This window comes from Leucopleurus acutus (genome assembly GCF_964270905.1).
Source record: "Leucopleurus acutus genome assembly, chromosome: 3".
In the NCBI taxonomy this organism is placed as follows: Eukaryota; Metazoa; Chordata; class Mammalia; order Artiodactyla; family Delphinidae; genus Leucopleurus; species Leucopleurus acutus.
The window spans coordinates 134,112,126-134,128,858 of NC_139145.1; the positions used below are offsets into that span (position 1 = coordinate 134,112,126).

Sequence of the window (16,733 nt, forward strand, 5' to 3'; positions counted from 1 at the left end):
TGGTCATGAAAGCTTCTAAAAGGGCAGATAAATAATCATTCCTGACTGACAGGGCAAGCTGAATCATCTCTTGCTGAAATGGAACGTTTCTTCCAGAGATGTATCGGCTCACACTGCTTAGTCTTAGATGTCTCTACGATTAGGTTAGGTCCTGAGAGAGCTGAGTTCTCAAAAAGAGCAAATGAGTTCACCTTTATTTTCATTGACATGATTTTACTACAGAAATTCCTGTAACGTTTGTTCTTTTTATCTGGTCGGAGGTGGGTAGTACAGATCTGGTGACCTACCTTGGGAAATTGTTGACAAACTACTAGTGAATCAGGCCTCATCTGTACAGGACAAGAGTGTTAGAACAAATTGTTCTGCAAGGATTCTGAATGACCCGCACTTGACTTAGCTTTCTGTTCCCATGTTCCTGTTTCCATTAGAACAACTTTTGTCTTATAGTTGTTTTGTACCTGTCTCCATTATGACTATTCTATGCATGTCACCTTTATAATAATTTTTGGAGCATAATATATTTGTGTATTTACATGTTCATATTTGCTCGCTAGTCCATGGGTTCCTATAGGGCAGGAAATGTCTTTTCTTCTTGGTATTTCCAGGGACCAGCTCAGTAAATAGAGGTGCTTGATAAGTGTTTGTTATATGAATGAATGAATGAATGAATGAGGGAATCTCTCTGGATGCTCAATAGTGAGGACTCAGAAGTCTATCTGGATTGGTTGTTAATGTGGTCACTCTTTGCACTGTTGGCTGGTCTGACCACATGTGGGTCTGCTTTGGTTTTCTACAACATTGCTAATATTCAGGGTATTACTATATCCAACGTTCTTCCAATGGAATTGCTTTTGTAGTTTGGATGGAAAAGCTGCTATATTATTTCAAATGATTGTGAAATAATAAAACAAATAATAACCTCAAGTGCCAGAGAACATTATTTTCATGGAGCTTTACAAAAAACAGTTCTACAAGATCCACTTACAAAATATACACAAAAGGAGAAAATAGTGTTACAGGCTACTGAGTACCATGTATTATTTTTATAATCGGAACAAGAATGTTTGCCATGCAGCAGTATGTGGTTAAGATAAAAATATCTTTTCAAGTTAAGTGAGGGCATTTTCTCCACGTTAAGCCACAGGATGAAACAATGAGAAGGAAGTGATTTATTGATTATAACATTTAAAGGTTACTTTTCTGAATCAATTCTTATTTAAATAGGGCCTGGTAGAAAGCTAAAACCATTTTGGATTTTGGAGGATCTGGGCATAAGGGCATAAAGACATATGCTTGCCATTGTTTGGGGCATATATGAGGGATAGAAATTTTAGATTTCTGATTTTATCTATTAGGATTGGGCAGGGTTGTATATAACAGAAAGTTCCAAATAATAATGGATTAAACATATAAATGTTTGTTTTCTTTCATATAAAAGAAGTTCTCAGGTAAGAGTACAGGATTAGTATAGAGATTCCCCTCTGCTTCATTGTCACTAACACTTGGCTTCTATTCAAGTTTGCCACATGGTTCCAGCATTTTTGCTGGAGTTCTAGCCATCACATCTACAATCCAGACAGTAGGAAGGAAGAAGGGGAAAAGGGCACTCCTTCCTGCTGAATCAGCTCTCTTTAAAGGAACTTCCTGGCTAAAAGTTTATCAATTTTGTTTATCTTTTCTAAGAACCAGGTTTTAGTTTCATTGATCTTTTGTATTTTTTTTTAGTCTCTATTTCATTTATTTCTGCTCTGATCTTCATGATTTCTATCCTTCTACTAACTTTGGGTTTTGTTTGTTCTTTCTCTAGCTGCTTTAGGTGTAAGGTTGGGTTGTTTATTTGAGATTTTTCTTGCTTCCTGAAGTAAGCTTCTATCACTATAAACTTCCCACTTAGAACTGCTTTTGTGGTGTCCCGTGGGTTTTGGATGGAAAAGCTTCTGCACAGCAAAGGAAATCATAAACAAAATGAAATGACAATCTACAGAATGGGAGAAAATATATGCAAACAATGCTATTGACAAGGGATTAATTTCCAAAATAAACATACAGCTTAATATCAAAAAAACCCCAAACCAATAAAAAAATGGGCAGGAGACCTAAACAGACCTTTCTCCAAAGAAGACATAAACATGGCCAACAGGCACATGATGCTCCTAATCAATAATTATTAGAGAAATGCAAATCAAAACCACAATGAGATATTACCTCACACAAGCCAGAATGGCCATCATTAAAATGTTTACAGTTAATAAATGTTAGAGAGGGTGTGGAGAAAAAAGAACCCCCCTACACTATTGGTGGGATTGTAAATTGGTGCAGCCACTATGAAGAACAGTATGGAGGTTCCTCAAAAAACTAGACTTAGCATATGATTGAGCAATTCTACTCCTGGGCATATATCCAGAAGAGACAAAAACTCTAATTTGAAAAGATACAGGCACCCCAATGTTCATAGCAGCACTATTTACAATAGCCAAGACATGGAAGCAACCTAAATGTCCAATGGATAAAGAAGATCTGGTATATATATATACAATGGAATATTACTCAGCCATAAAAAAGAATGAAACAATGCCATTTGCAGCAACATGGATGGATCTAAAGATGATCGTATTAAGTGAAGTAAGTCAGACAGAGAAAGACAAATATCATATGATATCACTTATATTTGGAATCTAAAAAAATGATACAAATGAACTTTTTTACAAACCAGAAATAAACTCACAGACACAGAAAATAAACTTATGGTAATCAAAGGGGAAAGGGAGGGAGGGATAAATTAGTAGTTTGGGATTAACAGATACACACTGCGATATATAAAATAGATAACAAGGACCTACTGTATAGCACAGGGAACTATATTCAGTGTCTTGTAATAACCTATAATGGAAAAGAATCTGGAAAAAAAATCTATATATATGTGTGTGTGTGTGAGCGCATGCACGTATGTATGTATAGCTCAATCACTTTGCTGTACACCTGAAACTAACACAAATTGTAAATCAACTATACTTCAATTTTAAAAAATTTAAATAAAAAAAAATAAAGGAACTTCTTGGAAGCTCCCAGCCAATGATTTTCACTTACATCTCCTTGACCATTACTAGCAGTGAGAGAGGCTGGAAAAGACCATCTTTTAGCTGTGTACATTTGTGACTCCAAATAAAATGTGAGTTTTGTTAGCAGGGAAGACAGAGATGGCTGTTGAGTAGCAAACCAGGAGGCCCTGCTATGAAGGAAACAGATAAAACACAGCTAAAAAACCCATAAAACTTCTTGGAGTTACTGGATGATCAGAGTACCAATGGGGATATGCATGTATAAATACTCCAGATATGAGCACATTTTATGCCCGTGACCAGAGCAGGGATGGCAGAGTACTCTTTAGGAGAAAGGTAGGTTGTTGATCTGTTTAAAAGTCTCATGCGGTAGTTAAAATTCATCATGTTGCTGAATTTATCAAGGTTCAGAGTTGACCTTCATTACTGTAGAGATTGAAACTTGATTTTTTTTTAGCACACTAGAGTAGATTTGAGTCTTAAAGAGAAATTCAAGTTATCCCAACTTAAAGGTAAAGAAAAAAAATCATAGATGCAGAGAAGCAAAACGTTTATTATTTTGCAATGAGAAGTAACTGTCAGGGGGAGCAAAATGCTCACTGAGGATTGCTTGGTGAGCGTGGAATTAGAAAAAGACCAGATAACTCCTCTGAATGTCTAAGGGAATCAGGTTAAAGGCAGGATGGGCTTGCTGTGGGATCAGAAGGCAGGTTGAAGGGCTCACTTCCCCTCTTTCCCCGTCAGCTCTTGTTAGACCTCTGCCTGTGTTGTCTCCTCTTCCCTGTATCCACGGATGTCCTCCTCCCCTTCTGACTGGAACACTCTTGAGAGTTGTTAACTTTCAAGCAGATTACAGCCTATCTTGTAAGCTTGGGAACTTCACTGTCTCTACCCCAATATGTATGGAGTTTACATTTTAACTCTCAGAGGGCAGTTTAATTCTACTTACTTCTAAGTTCTCAGGAGATGCCTCAGTATAAGCCCCATAGGCTGCCTCTAATAAGCTGTTATATAGACATTTATGGTTAAAACCACAAAATGAACATGACCCTTTCATGGTAGAGGATGAAAGGTGATGAGGACGGTTTGTAAGTCTGGAGTTGACTGATATGACTTAGCAAAAAGACTGAAGAAGTTAACATTTGTAAACAGGAAGTCTGTGTGAAAGCCCGAAACCAGGGTTGAATCATCCAAGACTCGAGGAACCCAACTGTTCAGCCAGCATGACTTGGTACTCAAAGAACTCTTAAGACAACGTATGGGCAGCTTTCATGTGTGTCTCAGTAATCTTGTGGTGTCTCAGTAATCTTGTGGAAGTGTAAGCTTTTTGAGAGATCTGAGTACATTGTGCTTGGACAGTCTGTTTTCTCCCTCATCACGTGTGTGTCCTTTCCCAAACTGAGAGCTTAGTCAAAGAGGAAGAGGGGCCCTGATTGATTGAGAGCAGTTCTTTAGTGAGATACTTTCTGAAACAATCAAGCTCTGAAGCACTGTAGTTCTAATCATTTCAGGGTGAGCTGGGATTTATTTTGTGTAAAAACTATGAGAGAGACTAACTCTGCTACCTAGTTCTAGGCTGGTTTAGTTGCTCACCTGAATTAATATTGATCTGTTTCAGGCATTATATTTGGACCTAACTGTTTTCAGTGCTGTCACTTTTTATTAAAACTGGATGGACGTGAAACATGAAGCCTTTTTCTGTGTCTGTGAGGAAGGAAAATATGCTCTGTCTACAGTCATGAAGAAGGGAGGAGGTGAGATAATTCAGAATGACAACAGTTCCCCTAAAACCTTGGAGCAGTTAAAAAAATTTTCTTTTAATTAAAAAAAATTTAAATTGAAGTATAGGAGCAGTTTTAAAGTCTGTTTATTTGCCTCATTTTTGACTCTCAACTTGTCTTTGAGGCCACAGATGGAATCAAATAAGCTCTCAAAGACAGAACTCCCCAAACTAAAATGCTATATTATTTTAGGCTATTTTGGAAAGATTTTGGTATGTTTAATAAAATAGTACTTCCCTGAAAGGATCAGGGATACTGTTCAATTGCAGCCTCCATCATCAGCTGCTTTTCAAAATAAATTGTTTATCTTCCAGTTTCAGAGTCACCAGACCTTCCATAGCTGTTGACAGAAGCTTCCTCTTTGGCAATCTGATCTGGTTGGACTATTGGATGTGAACAGCATGGAGCCTAAAATCAAAACACAGCTCTCAGGTTTTAGTGACAAATTTTCAGGATACTCACCAACTGCAATCCGAAGAAATCTCAACAGTCCTTTTGTTACATTAAAGAGACTTGCAACAATATGTTCCATGGATTTGAAATTTAGATGAGATAATTATTTTTTTAATGGTGAGTCCAGAGTTTCTACAATTCCTCCACCCCTTTTTTTCTTATGAAGTATAGTCTTGGATTTCTCGGTCATAATCAGTATATTTTTAATGAATCAAAATGACACAAAATGGAATATTTAGAAATTTTTTATTACTTTATTCTCAAAGCAGTTCTATACTTTTAATTAGGTTGTTTTTTAATGCAGTGCTTCCATTTGGCTAAGTATTCATAGTAGAATAGTGCTGGTTAATGGTTTCTAAAAGCCATGACAACAAACAAACATAAAAGAATCCTTTTCTATATGAATGTAACAAAACTCAATGGTGGTACTTGGAAATAAGTGGTATTTTTCTCCTGAAACCCAAATTAAATATAAAGGCTGAGATGAACCTTTTGGTTTCTGACCATTGAAGGAGAAGCCTGAAATGATGCTCCTGTCCTCCACCACCACCCACTCAAATTAGAAAGAGTTACCAATCTAATCACTGGACCACCACAGTCAAGGACAGCTGAGACCCTAAAGTGCCCCTACTGAATTGCACTTTGGTCTTCTGTTGTCAGTTCACATTGAAGGATTTATAAAAAACAATGCCAAGAACTTACTGTTCTTTTTTGTAATATGTTATTAAGGATGTTCATTATCAGTGGCTTTTGGATTTGAGCATTTATCAGAATCAACTGTATTGCTTTTAAACAATGCAGGTTTCCAGGCCCACCTCAAGTCTATTCAATCTGAATTTCTAGGCAAGGACTCAGAACAATCTATATTCCAAACAGTCTTCTCAGGTGATCCTGATACCTTTGGTAGGGACATAGGAACCATGGCACAGTGTCCTTCTTAAGAGGATCACAGAAGAAAGTTCTGTTTAGTTTTAGTTCTAGCACCAGTGGCCCTACTTCTGGGAAAATAGTTTATTTTTATTTCCTGGATACTGTAATTCATGTAACTGATTCTGTTGATCTTTTTGCATTGACTCATATGAAACACAGAGCCAAATATGGCTCCTTCTAGCAAAAGTGTAGGGAGAGGGCTTCCCTGGTGGCGCAGTGGTTGAGAGTCCGCCTGCCGATGCAGGGGACACGGGTTCGTGCCCCGGTCCGGGAAGATCCCACATGCCATGGAGCGGCTAGGCCCATGAGCCATGGCCGCTGAGCCTGCGTGTCTGAAGCCTGTGCTCTGCAACGGGAGAGGCCACAACAGTGAGAGGCCCGCGTACCGCAAAAAAAAAAAAAAAAGTGTAGGGAGAAAATTATGGCACTTTGGGTGTTAACAGCATTCCTATCTTCATCTAATCTCTCTTACTCTCATTTCCTCCTTGCCTCAATTTCTTCACCAAATTATTATTTATTGTAATTAATTAAATGTATTTATTCATTTATTTACCATTTGACCCTCTTTACCCATTTTTCTTACTCCTTATCCCCCACCTCTGGAAACCACCAATCTAATCTGTTCTCTGTATCTAAGAGTTTTTTCTTTTTTCTTAAAGACTCCACATATAAGAGAGGTCATTTGGTATTTGTCTTTCTCTGTCTGACTTATTTCACTTAGCATAATGCCCTTGAGGTCCATCTATGTTTTTTGCAAATGGCAAGATTTCATTCTTTCTTATGGTTGAATAATATTCCTGTGTGTGTGTGTGTGTGTGTGTGTGTGTGTGTGTGTGTATACACCAGTTTCTTTATTCATCATTCATCAATAGACACTTAAGTTGTTTTCCATATCTTGGCTATTGTAAATAGTTCTGCATGAACATGGGGGTGCATATGTCTTTTTGAGTTAGTGTTTTCATTTTCTTCAGACAAATATCCAGAAGTGAAATTGCTGGATCACATTGTATTTTTATTAATTGTTTGAGGAAAAATTGTTTTTAATTTCATGTTTTGTTTTATTGCAGGTATTTTTGTATTTTGCTTTAAATCCTGTTTGGAACAAAATGTGACATAAAAAATAATAAGTGCTATCTAAATATTTGTATAAACCTTGATGATTTTTTCTTTTCTTTTTTTTAATGATTTTTTCTTAACTTGAGTTAGGGTGCTTGAATTTAGTGTTTCTTATTTTAAAAATACAGCTTAGGGTGATCCAGCAGAAATCACAACATAAACCTGGTTAAAGGTGATGCCATTACTGTCTTGTTTAATCACCTTTTTACCCTTTTGGGGGAGAGTGTGTGGAGTGGGGGGATATATCATTCCCTGTATCTTATTTCCATACAAGACAAGCAGATAGTCTTCGAAATTTTATTCAGAATAAGATCAGCAGAGTAGAAATACATCAGTGGTACATGTGAAAAAGAACTTGATTCCTTAACAAAATCAGTCGTAATGGGTCAGGAGTGGACGCTAACTATGCTCCACTTTAGCTACATTCAACTACCTCTGAAGATAAATTGGCCTGTGGAACATATTATGAAAACGAAAACAAAAAACTGGTAGAGCTAAGAAAATCATGTGTCGTCTTAGTTTGCATGAGATGGGGCCAAGATGCTTTTGATCCAAGCCTGGTATTTCCAGGTTAATAGGATGTAGATTCCAGGTTTCTTGGCATCACCACATTTACGACCTCCAGAGACTAGGGCATGGAAGGCACCTTTGCAGATCAAGGGGCCCCCTGAGTCACCCTGGAAAGAAGAAAACGGGAAGATACTTGGTAAGTAGCTGTTGAACTTTTTCAACCATCAGCTGTTAGTTACTCAAAGGATTATTATCTGGGTCCTTGGTTTCTTTGTGTCCTGCAGAGTGCCTGATACAGCCCCTGACACAGTATAGATTCTCTGTGTCTCTGTCTCCATCCAGGACCATGGTTCTGTCCATTTGTCTGTCTGCCTCTCTTTGTCCATGTCCCTGTCTCTGTCTAAGACTATGTATATTTACATCCTTTGGTAATCAGTGACTGCTGAACTTCATTCACGAAGAAATGGGTAGGCATAAAGTTTGAAATAATCCACGGAAATAAAAGAAATTTTCAAAATTATGAATTCCATTTTGGTGCTCATGAATTTGAAATCAAGTTGCTATTGAGACTGGTAGAAAAGAGCAATGTATTAAAGTAAATGTCTTGGTGGCAGGTACTCTATCTTCTCTATTATTTTTTTCTATCATCATATGATTGCATGTGGGGCTCTGCACATATCCAACACTTAGTAAATACTTGCTCAATGAACTGATTCTTGAGGACTCACTCTGACAACAAAACAATAAACAAAAATGCTGTCAAGGAAAGTGACAAGGTGATAGAGGGGGAAGCCTGGCCTTTCAGATAAGGAGCTAGCTTTCAAATCTAAAGAGCAGTCTTTGCCTCTGCTGCCAATCACATCAAAAACTGCAGTACTTTGTGCTTGGTTGGCTGTGAAAATAGAGGCTGAGGGGGTTGATGATCTTGGGGCACCACAGTTACACATGATCTTTGTCATCATCATACCCTCCCCTTGATAATGCTTAATATAGTATAATGTGAATATTATATTGTATTTTTTAAAAAATTAGTAATCCATCTGTGCTAGGTAGCCTTCATCACCTGTAAACATGATCACCTATTTTTTTTTTTTACTACCTCAGGAAACAGAAGATTTTGAAAAGCATGACTCTTATTCCTTTTAGTCAGTTAGCAGTTAGTCAACATTATTTAAGAAACACATAATATACATTTGAGCTTTTTGCATTTGAGTTTTAGAAGACCTATTAGTTTAAAGGTGGTGATGGTGGGGGGTTGAGAAGTTATCTTCTAATCACCACTACTGACCTCAGAGTTGGTAGGCTTTCTAAGGGCGGTAATACCCCTCAGTAAAAGTTATCAGATATAGTTAACTATCCTGATTAACAAACACTTAATGAGTGCTTACTATGTGTTGTGCAAGTACTTATGACTCATTTGCATTGGTAGATGAGAAAGCAAAGAGAACACTGTGCAGGATCGGAGGGCACCTTTTTGGAGTTGTGATGCGATGTTCTCCACGCCTCTCCTCCTCGGTGCGGGTGTGCAGGTGGGGCCTGACTGTAGCTCAGCAGCCTGAAATGCCTGTTTGAGTAAGGGGTTCTTACCTGGCAGGAATCCTTCTGGCCTCTGGCATCTCCTGCACATACCATGTTTTTAGTTATAATAGGGTTGTGGTTGTAATAACTTTGGCTGTTGCAAACTTTTCGACTTATGACAGTAACAGTGACTTCTCGCAGGGTATCAGAGGGCCTTAAAAATTCTGGATCAGTGGCTCCCCAGCCAATAACCTGGCATTTTGTTCCAGCTTTAATATCATTTTTGGCTCTTGGGTGGAGCAGTTGGACATGTTTGTTGAGTTTTGCGGCCGTGTGAAGCTGACAGATTGAAAAGAGAATAAATTATCATTTGTCCCCAGTAGTATTATTAGCCTGAGTGATGTATGTGTGGTCCCTCTGTGCTAGGAGGGCGTCCCTCTTCTTGAATCTACTTTGGTGGTAACCCACAGCTGCATTTGTGGTTGTTGCTTTTCTGAACATGCTCTTCATTTCCCTTAGAGCTCGGTGATCCTTGGGGAGGGAGCTTACACAGAGCAGGAATTTTGCCCAGTCTCTAGCAAACTGGCCTTTGCTCCGCATTGGATGGTTTGCTGTGGAATAACATCCATAGGTCATGACTTTGAGGGCTGGGCTATTTCCTGCTAGATAGGACCCTTGAGTATGGTCTAGACTACATTTGGACTAGACTAAGTATGGTCTAGACTAAGTTGTAACTCACTTCTATATCCCCGAAGTCACTTGCTTGGCTCTGTTGTATAAGTGACTTGTATTTTTCATTTGCTAATGAGAAAAGCATTGGGGAAAAAGCTTGCAGCGTGGATCCTTGGGCCTGTTGGGGTGTTCTCCTCCCACGTATGTGAGCATCAGAGCTGTTTTAACTTGTATAAACACAGCCCAGATGCATCTGTGATAACTTCTTGTTTCTCTCAAGGCAGTAAATGGAGTATAATGGGCCCTTATAAAATATGTCACAATCACCTCGAACAAGGGGAAAGTGCCAAAAACATCCTTTTGTGTAGATGACTTAACAACTGAACTGTGCTGTATAAGAATGTTGGAGAAACTGAAGAAATGCAATGCTACATACCTCAACCAGCATAATATCATTTGATTTAGGATCTGATGTAAATCTTGGGAATCGTATGAATCTTTTAATCTCAAATGTTTGTTTGGAGGCCTCATTCTTTGAGAGAGAGTGTGCTCCTAAAACCACTTTGGAAGACTGGCCTTTGGCAAACCTAAAAAAAGCAAAGAGAATAGACACCACAGAATGATTCTCAAATCTTCCAGTGAGGAGTAGAAATGGTGGAGGAAGCCATATACCTACAGGAATAAGGACCAGCTCCAAGATAACCTGTGTAGGATTAGGTGGAGTGACAGAGGTGTCAGTGGACCCAATCACGAATGGATGATAACAAGGGCCAAACCCATCCCACTCCAATTCCCCAGCCTTGCAAAAGAATATCAGGACTTGTACCCTACTGTGGGGAAAAAGGAGTGAAATACTAAGTGACTGAGATCGAGTTTACAATAAAGTTGTGTTAATTTATATAAAAATAAAGGAAATTATATTTCTCGAGTTTGTGGGTTGTGATTTATATCCACCATTGTTAAGTTTTTTTTATTGAGGTAAAATATACATAACATGAAATTTATAACTTTAACCGTTTTTAAAGGTTCTGAGGCATTAAATACATTCACATTGCTGTTCATCCATCACCACCACCATCAATATCCAGAAATTTTTCATCTTCCCAATATTAAGTGTTTTAATAACTAAAAGGTAAAAAGGCACAACTCTACACTTGTTAATCTGGTATGTCTAAACCTCATCTCAGGGCAATATGGAGAAGTAAGGTCCATTAGATGGCTTTCAACTATACTCATATGTTCTGTCCCCTCAGTTAGAAAGATGATTTAGACAAGAAGGGAAAACTTTCCTCAAGGTGAAAAATCATTTGAAATTAAGACACTTTAGAGTTAGTAGTCATTGATAATTCCATTGTGGAGATTTAGAGGATAAAAACTGGTGAGTCAGATGAAGAAACAACAGTTTTTTTTTTTTTAAATCTCTAGTCATATACAATTTTAGTACCAGTATTTCAACAGTTGATCTGATTTACTGTATGTTGAATAAAATTATATTTACATCTAGTTATGAAATATATAAATTTTTTTTTTGAGATCTTGACAACACCTTGGAGCCATTTGCATACTACAAAAATATCCCATTTTAATGTGTGTTCTCAGGAAACTACTTCAAATCCTTTTTTGGAACAAGGAAGGTGATAAAAAGAATTATATTTGTTTACATGTAACTATTTCATTGTCATGTGGAAAAGAGTCAGGGCAGATTACAATAAAAGCACACATACCCAATAAACACACATATATACATATGAATAAAGATTAATAAAAATTAAAAAGAGCACAGAAACATACGGAAAAAGGAATAAGAGGTTGTTTTAGGTTTGGGGAGCCGGTATATGGCTATGCTGGGGTGGGTTTGCGTATGGCAAGCCTGTGACTGCTGGGAATTACCGTTTTTTGGTTTCTACCAAACGAGTTTATTCTGGTTTATTTTGGGAATTCCAGCTCTGTTTGTTGAAAAGTTTGTCTATTGCAAAATCAGGATGGGGATGAAATTTCTCAAAGGATGTAGATTGGATTTCTCAGGATTGATTCAAACCCAAATTCAGAGTACTCACTAAACCCAAAGCTTTGGAGGGGAAGGATGATATAAAATCCCTGGGATTACTGATATAATAGAAAAGATGGATACATACATAAATAACTAACACAGGAAGGCTGGGAGATACAAATGCAGGATGTGGAAGATGAATTCTGAGTAGGGGAAGGGTGCTGAGAAAATGTCTGTTTTTCCTTCATCTTTTACCAATTTCCTTGATTTGTTAACGGCTTTGAAGTGTTTTAGTTATTTTTGTCTCCACTGGGACATATGAATACCAAAAACAACCCAAGCAGACCATGAATGTTTTCTGAACTTTCCATTTCTAGATATACTTCAACTGTAATCTGTACTACAGAGGTCAATTTTTTTCTGCCCACAGGATACCTGGAATTACCTGAGTTCTAGCATCCCACCTCCTTACCTAAATCCAGGTATGAATTCCCACCGAGGAGAAGTGACAATACTAGTGTCTCTTTTGCACAGCGCAGTGTTTCTCCACAGGTGGTCTTTGGACCACCTGCGTCAGAATCATCTGGAGGTGTCTGGCTGCATGGCACCCCTATAAGCCCCGTGCCAAGCCCCTTCAAGCCTCTTATTTCCTCTGCCACTCTGCTTTGGCACTGAGCAGTGTTTCTGCTTAGACCCATTCCTCTGGGTGTGTTAGTGAAGGTAGGGTCCCTATTTTTGGAATTCTCTTGCCTAAGAGAGGAGGGAACTACCTGGCTGTCAGAGATGGGCTGTCATGGTTTTATCTCATCAACACGACTGGACCATGATATTTGTTCCTCAGTGATTACCACGGAAGGTACAGATATTAATATAACATTAGATGACAGTTATTAGGTTACTGTAGTGTGCCAGGTTTTGTGCTAAGCATTTTACATATTTTCCCTCATTTAAACCTCACAACAGCCCTGTGAAGGAGGTATTATGATTATCCCCATTTTGCAGATGAGGGAATTGATGATCAGATAAATTGACGAACTTGAGAAAGTCCCACCAATATTAAGCGGAGGCTCTGGGATGCAAATGCAGGGGGGATTAAAGCTTCTTTTGTTTGAACCTGGGGTCTGGATTGGTAACCATTCTACTCTGGGAGCCTTGAGTGATTTGGGATGGAGTGAGGCCATGTGGAAGGGGCTGGGTGGGAGCGAGGAAGTTCCATCTATTCACTGGCTAGGCAGGTGAAAGGATGGGGGAGTGTTCAGTGGGAGAAGGCATTGGAGGAGACTAGGGAAGACAGTGGACAAGAGTTGGTGAGAGTTTTGCTTCTGATAAATTGAAATGCTGAAAATGTTATACAAGAGGATTTTTTACTGGTTTCCTTTTATAATTGGCATGGCAACTAATAAAGGGGCCAAGAGACTAAGTGAGGAACTTAGTGAGGATGGGTAGTGAGAAGGGAACACCCCAGATTTGGCCCCCTTCACCATTTTGCTGAGAGAGGGGCCTGGACTTAGTAAGCTATTCTCTTAGGATACTTGGGAGTCCATTTGTGGGAAGCCACCATTGAACTATTTCATAAATATTTTGGATTTCACAAAGCTTAATGTTTTTCTAAGCACCAATCTGCCTACATTTTTACACCCAAGTGTCCTGTAGAGGAAATCTGATCCACATATTCTGCAGTTCTTTAAACTACAGCCATTTAAAATAATATTTAGCAATAGTTTTTTTTTTTTTTTTTTAATTCCAAGACCTCTTTTTCCCAATTTTTCAATTTGGGAATCTATTTCTACTGAGTCAAGTTCACTTGACAAAATTTAAAATTCAACTTAATAATACTATTTACCTTTGGATAGCAATTTATGGCTTGTGAAGGACTTCACATAGTGTTCATTTAGCTTAGCAACAACCAAAACCCCCAAAATCCCCTCCCCTCCAATTTATTTCCTTTTTTCTATCCAGCATTTGTTCAGCATTTATAATAAATCAAGCTCTGTGTCTGGGGAGGTTATAATCCATTTGAATGTGTAACCACAAGCATATCTGAAGATGTGCATATTCTGAATTGAATGAACATTTATTGATAGTCACCCTCTGCTTAGCTGGTCCCCAGGGGACAAGTGCCCTAGAAAAGACAGAACTGATGAGGACACAAGGGTGATTTCTGTGACAGCAAGAACCCTGCTTAAATGAAGTAGCCATGTTAAATCGGAAATTAGTGGCTTGCTATTTAGAAATAAAACAGAAGTTCTCACAGTTTGCAGGCTTCAGAATTTCTAATTTGCGTTCAAACAGTCTCATTAAAATGGAGCAACCAAGCAAAATCCCCAAAATATGGGAAGCAAGTCAATTCAGTTGTTCCATTTAGATATAACTGATGCCTAGAGAGTAAATGATTATGGCTAAGAGGTTCTTAAGTGAAGTGCTGTCATATTCGTAAGGAAAGGAGAAGGCCCCATCTTTTCTTAGCGTATTCAGGCAAGAAACATAAGGAAGAAACATACAAACAAACACCAGCCCCCGGGGCTTCCCTGCTGGCACAGTGGTTGAGAGTCCGCCTGCCGATGCAGGGGACACAGGTTCGTGCCCCGGTCCGGAAAGATCCCACATGCCATGGAGCGGCTGGGCCCGTGAGCCATGGCCGCTGAGCCTGCGCATCCAGAGCTTGTGCTCCGCAACGGGAGAGGCCCCAACAGTGAGAGGCCCGCGTACCGCAAAAAAAAAAAAAAATCACCCCCCAAGCCGAATCAAGCAAACAAAACAACAAACGCCAAATTAATTTTCTATTGCTTTTCCTTTTGTGATGGTAGCGGCATCCCAAGAAGGGTTTTGGAAATTTTTAGCTGAAGTAAGAGAATCATAGAATGAGAGATTATAGTCTGTCTTTAGAAAATCTTTCATTTCACGTATCCCAGAAAAAATAGCTCTCTCTCTCTCTTTTCCTTTGTAAATCATCTATACTTTTTTTTTTTTTCACCTAGTTAGATTGTTGCCCCTTACAGCTGTGATTCCCAAACTGTGGGCCTCAGACCTCTGCGGTGGGCATTGAGCAGAGGAGTTAAGGTAAGGGGTCTCAAAAATCTATTAGCAAAGCAGGCTCATATAACAGTAATAAGAGCTGCAACTTATTTGCAGCTCACTATGTGCTAAGCATGCCAAAATATTTAAATAGATACTAGTTAATCCTCAAAACCCCATGAAGCAATTATATACTACTATTATTATTTCCCATTTGTAAAATGGGGTGCAAACTCAGGTTGTCTGATTTCCCCTAACAAGGTCAGGGATACTGCCGCTTCATAACTGTTGCTGTGTTCCCAGGCATTACATGAAGGACTTGAATTTGTCTATTGGGTTGCCTAGATCTCCCAGAAAAGGAGAACTTGGGGCAGAATCGCGGATGTGTGAGAGGGTAAATAAACTCCACCAGTTGGTCAGTTATCACAGAAGCTAAGGGTAGATCAAATTCTCTCCTGGGAGAGGCGAGCTTCTTTTCTAGCCAACTTGAGGAAACACAGTAAGCCTAATACTCACCGAGAGTGGCAGTGGGCCGCCGTCAGCACCCACTGTGGATGGATTAGCACGCCCCCGCAAATGTGATTGCCGCCATACTGCACAGAAGCCATAAATGGCCTGGAATGAGGCGACGCTTCTCTCCCACCGATAATCTCCATGTTGAAACCTCCAAAAGAAAACCAAAAGATTTAATGCAAAAGATCTAAGCAGATTATTTCATGTAATTCTTCTTTTGACAGTCATTATATAATTTTTCAAAGATTAAAAAAAATCTTTCAGTCACCTAATAGTTATTATAATTTTACTGATGAACAACTGTATAATACATTACAGTTTAGAGGGAGCTACATGGAAGTAAAAATTATTTCCATTTATAATGTAACAATACAATCACTAGAAAATCATTTAATTCTCACATGTGGTAGGTATAGGAGATACTTACACTCTGGAGTCATGTAAGTCCCGGCTATTAGGAAACATAGAAAAAAAGAAGAAAACTTAGTCATTTCAGTGGCTTAGATTTAAGAAGCCCAGATGAAATATTGTGACTGTATTGGTGAAGGAAGAAGAGGGTGAAGACTGAGTTTCGATTTTGCAAATTTAACTTTCTCACCACAAGTGTTCTAGAGGTAAAGTTTTTCACACCTAAGATTAAAGGTATATATCAGTTTGGGGAGTTTCGGAATTGTGCTTTTAGCACTTTTTAGAGCAAGGTATGTGTGCCATAAAGTACTCATTTCTGTAGTTAACCATTTTCAATATCTGTATAAGTAGTATTCATGTTATAAATGGTGAGAGAATAAAAAATATGCAAGCCATAAGAACTTAATGAAGTTCAAAGATGTTCATTGCTCTAAAGTAATACTTACTATTTTTCCTGGCAGAAAATGATGCCTATCATATTTAGTTTCTCTCTATTTTTCATTTGGACATAGATTTATTATGTAGAGAGACGTGGAACCTTTCACAAATCACGGCTGCTTTACAATAAGGCTTAGCTAAAGCCTGAACATCATCCAGAGAAACCCATATGTTTTGTAGCAAATTTATTCGTAGTCATGCCATTTTCTCTAAATTTGACCAAATTTGGTTAAATTTTCATTACAGTTTTGGAAAATTTAACAATGTTATTAAACGGGAATATTGGCAACATATTTCTAATTCTGAGTGTCTCTTTTACTCATTTTTAAT

General features: G+C 38.4%; 1 protein-coding gene across 1 annotated transcript; it reads right to left on the reverse strand.

The window, feature by feature from the left end:
• Window positions 1-7,620: 7,620 nt before the first annotated feature.
• On the reverse strand, window positions 7,621-16,048 carry GZMK (granzyme K; the record flags this gene model as incomplete). Its single annotated transcript, XM_082836346.1, has 5 exons — window positions 7,621-8,016; window positions 9,437-9,706; window positions 10,476-10,626; window positions 15,561-15,708; window positions 15,985-16,048. 5 exons carry the CDS (start codon window positions 16,046-16,048, stop codon window positions 7,855-7,857), a joined length of 795 nt encoding a protein of 264 aa, XP_082692472.1. The 3' UTR covers window positions 7,621-7,854.
• Window positions 16,049-16,733: the final 685 nt, after the last annotated feature.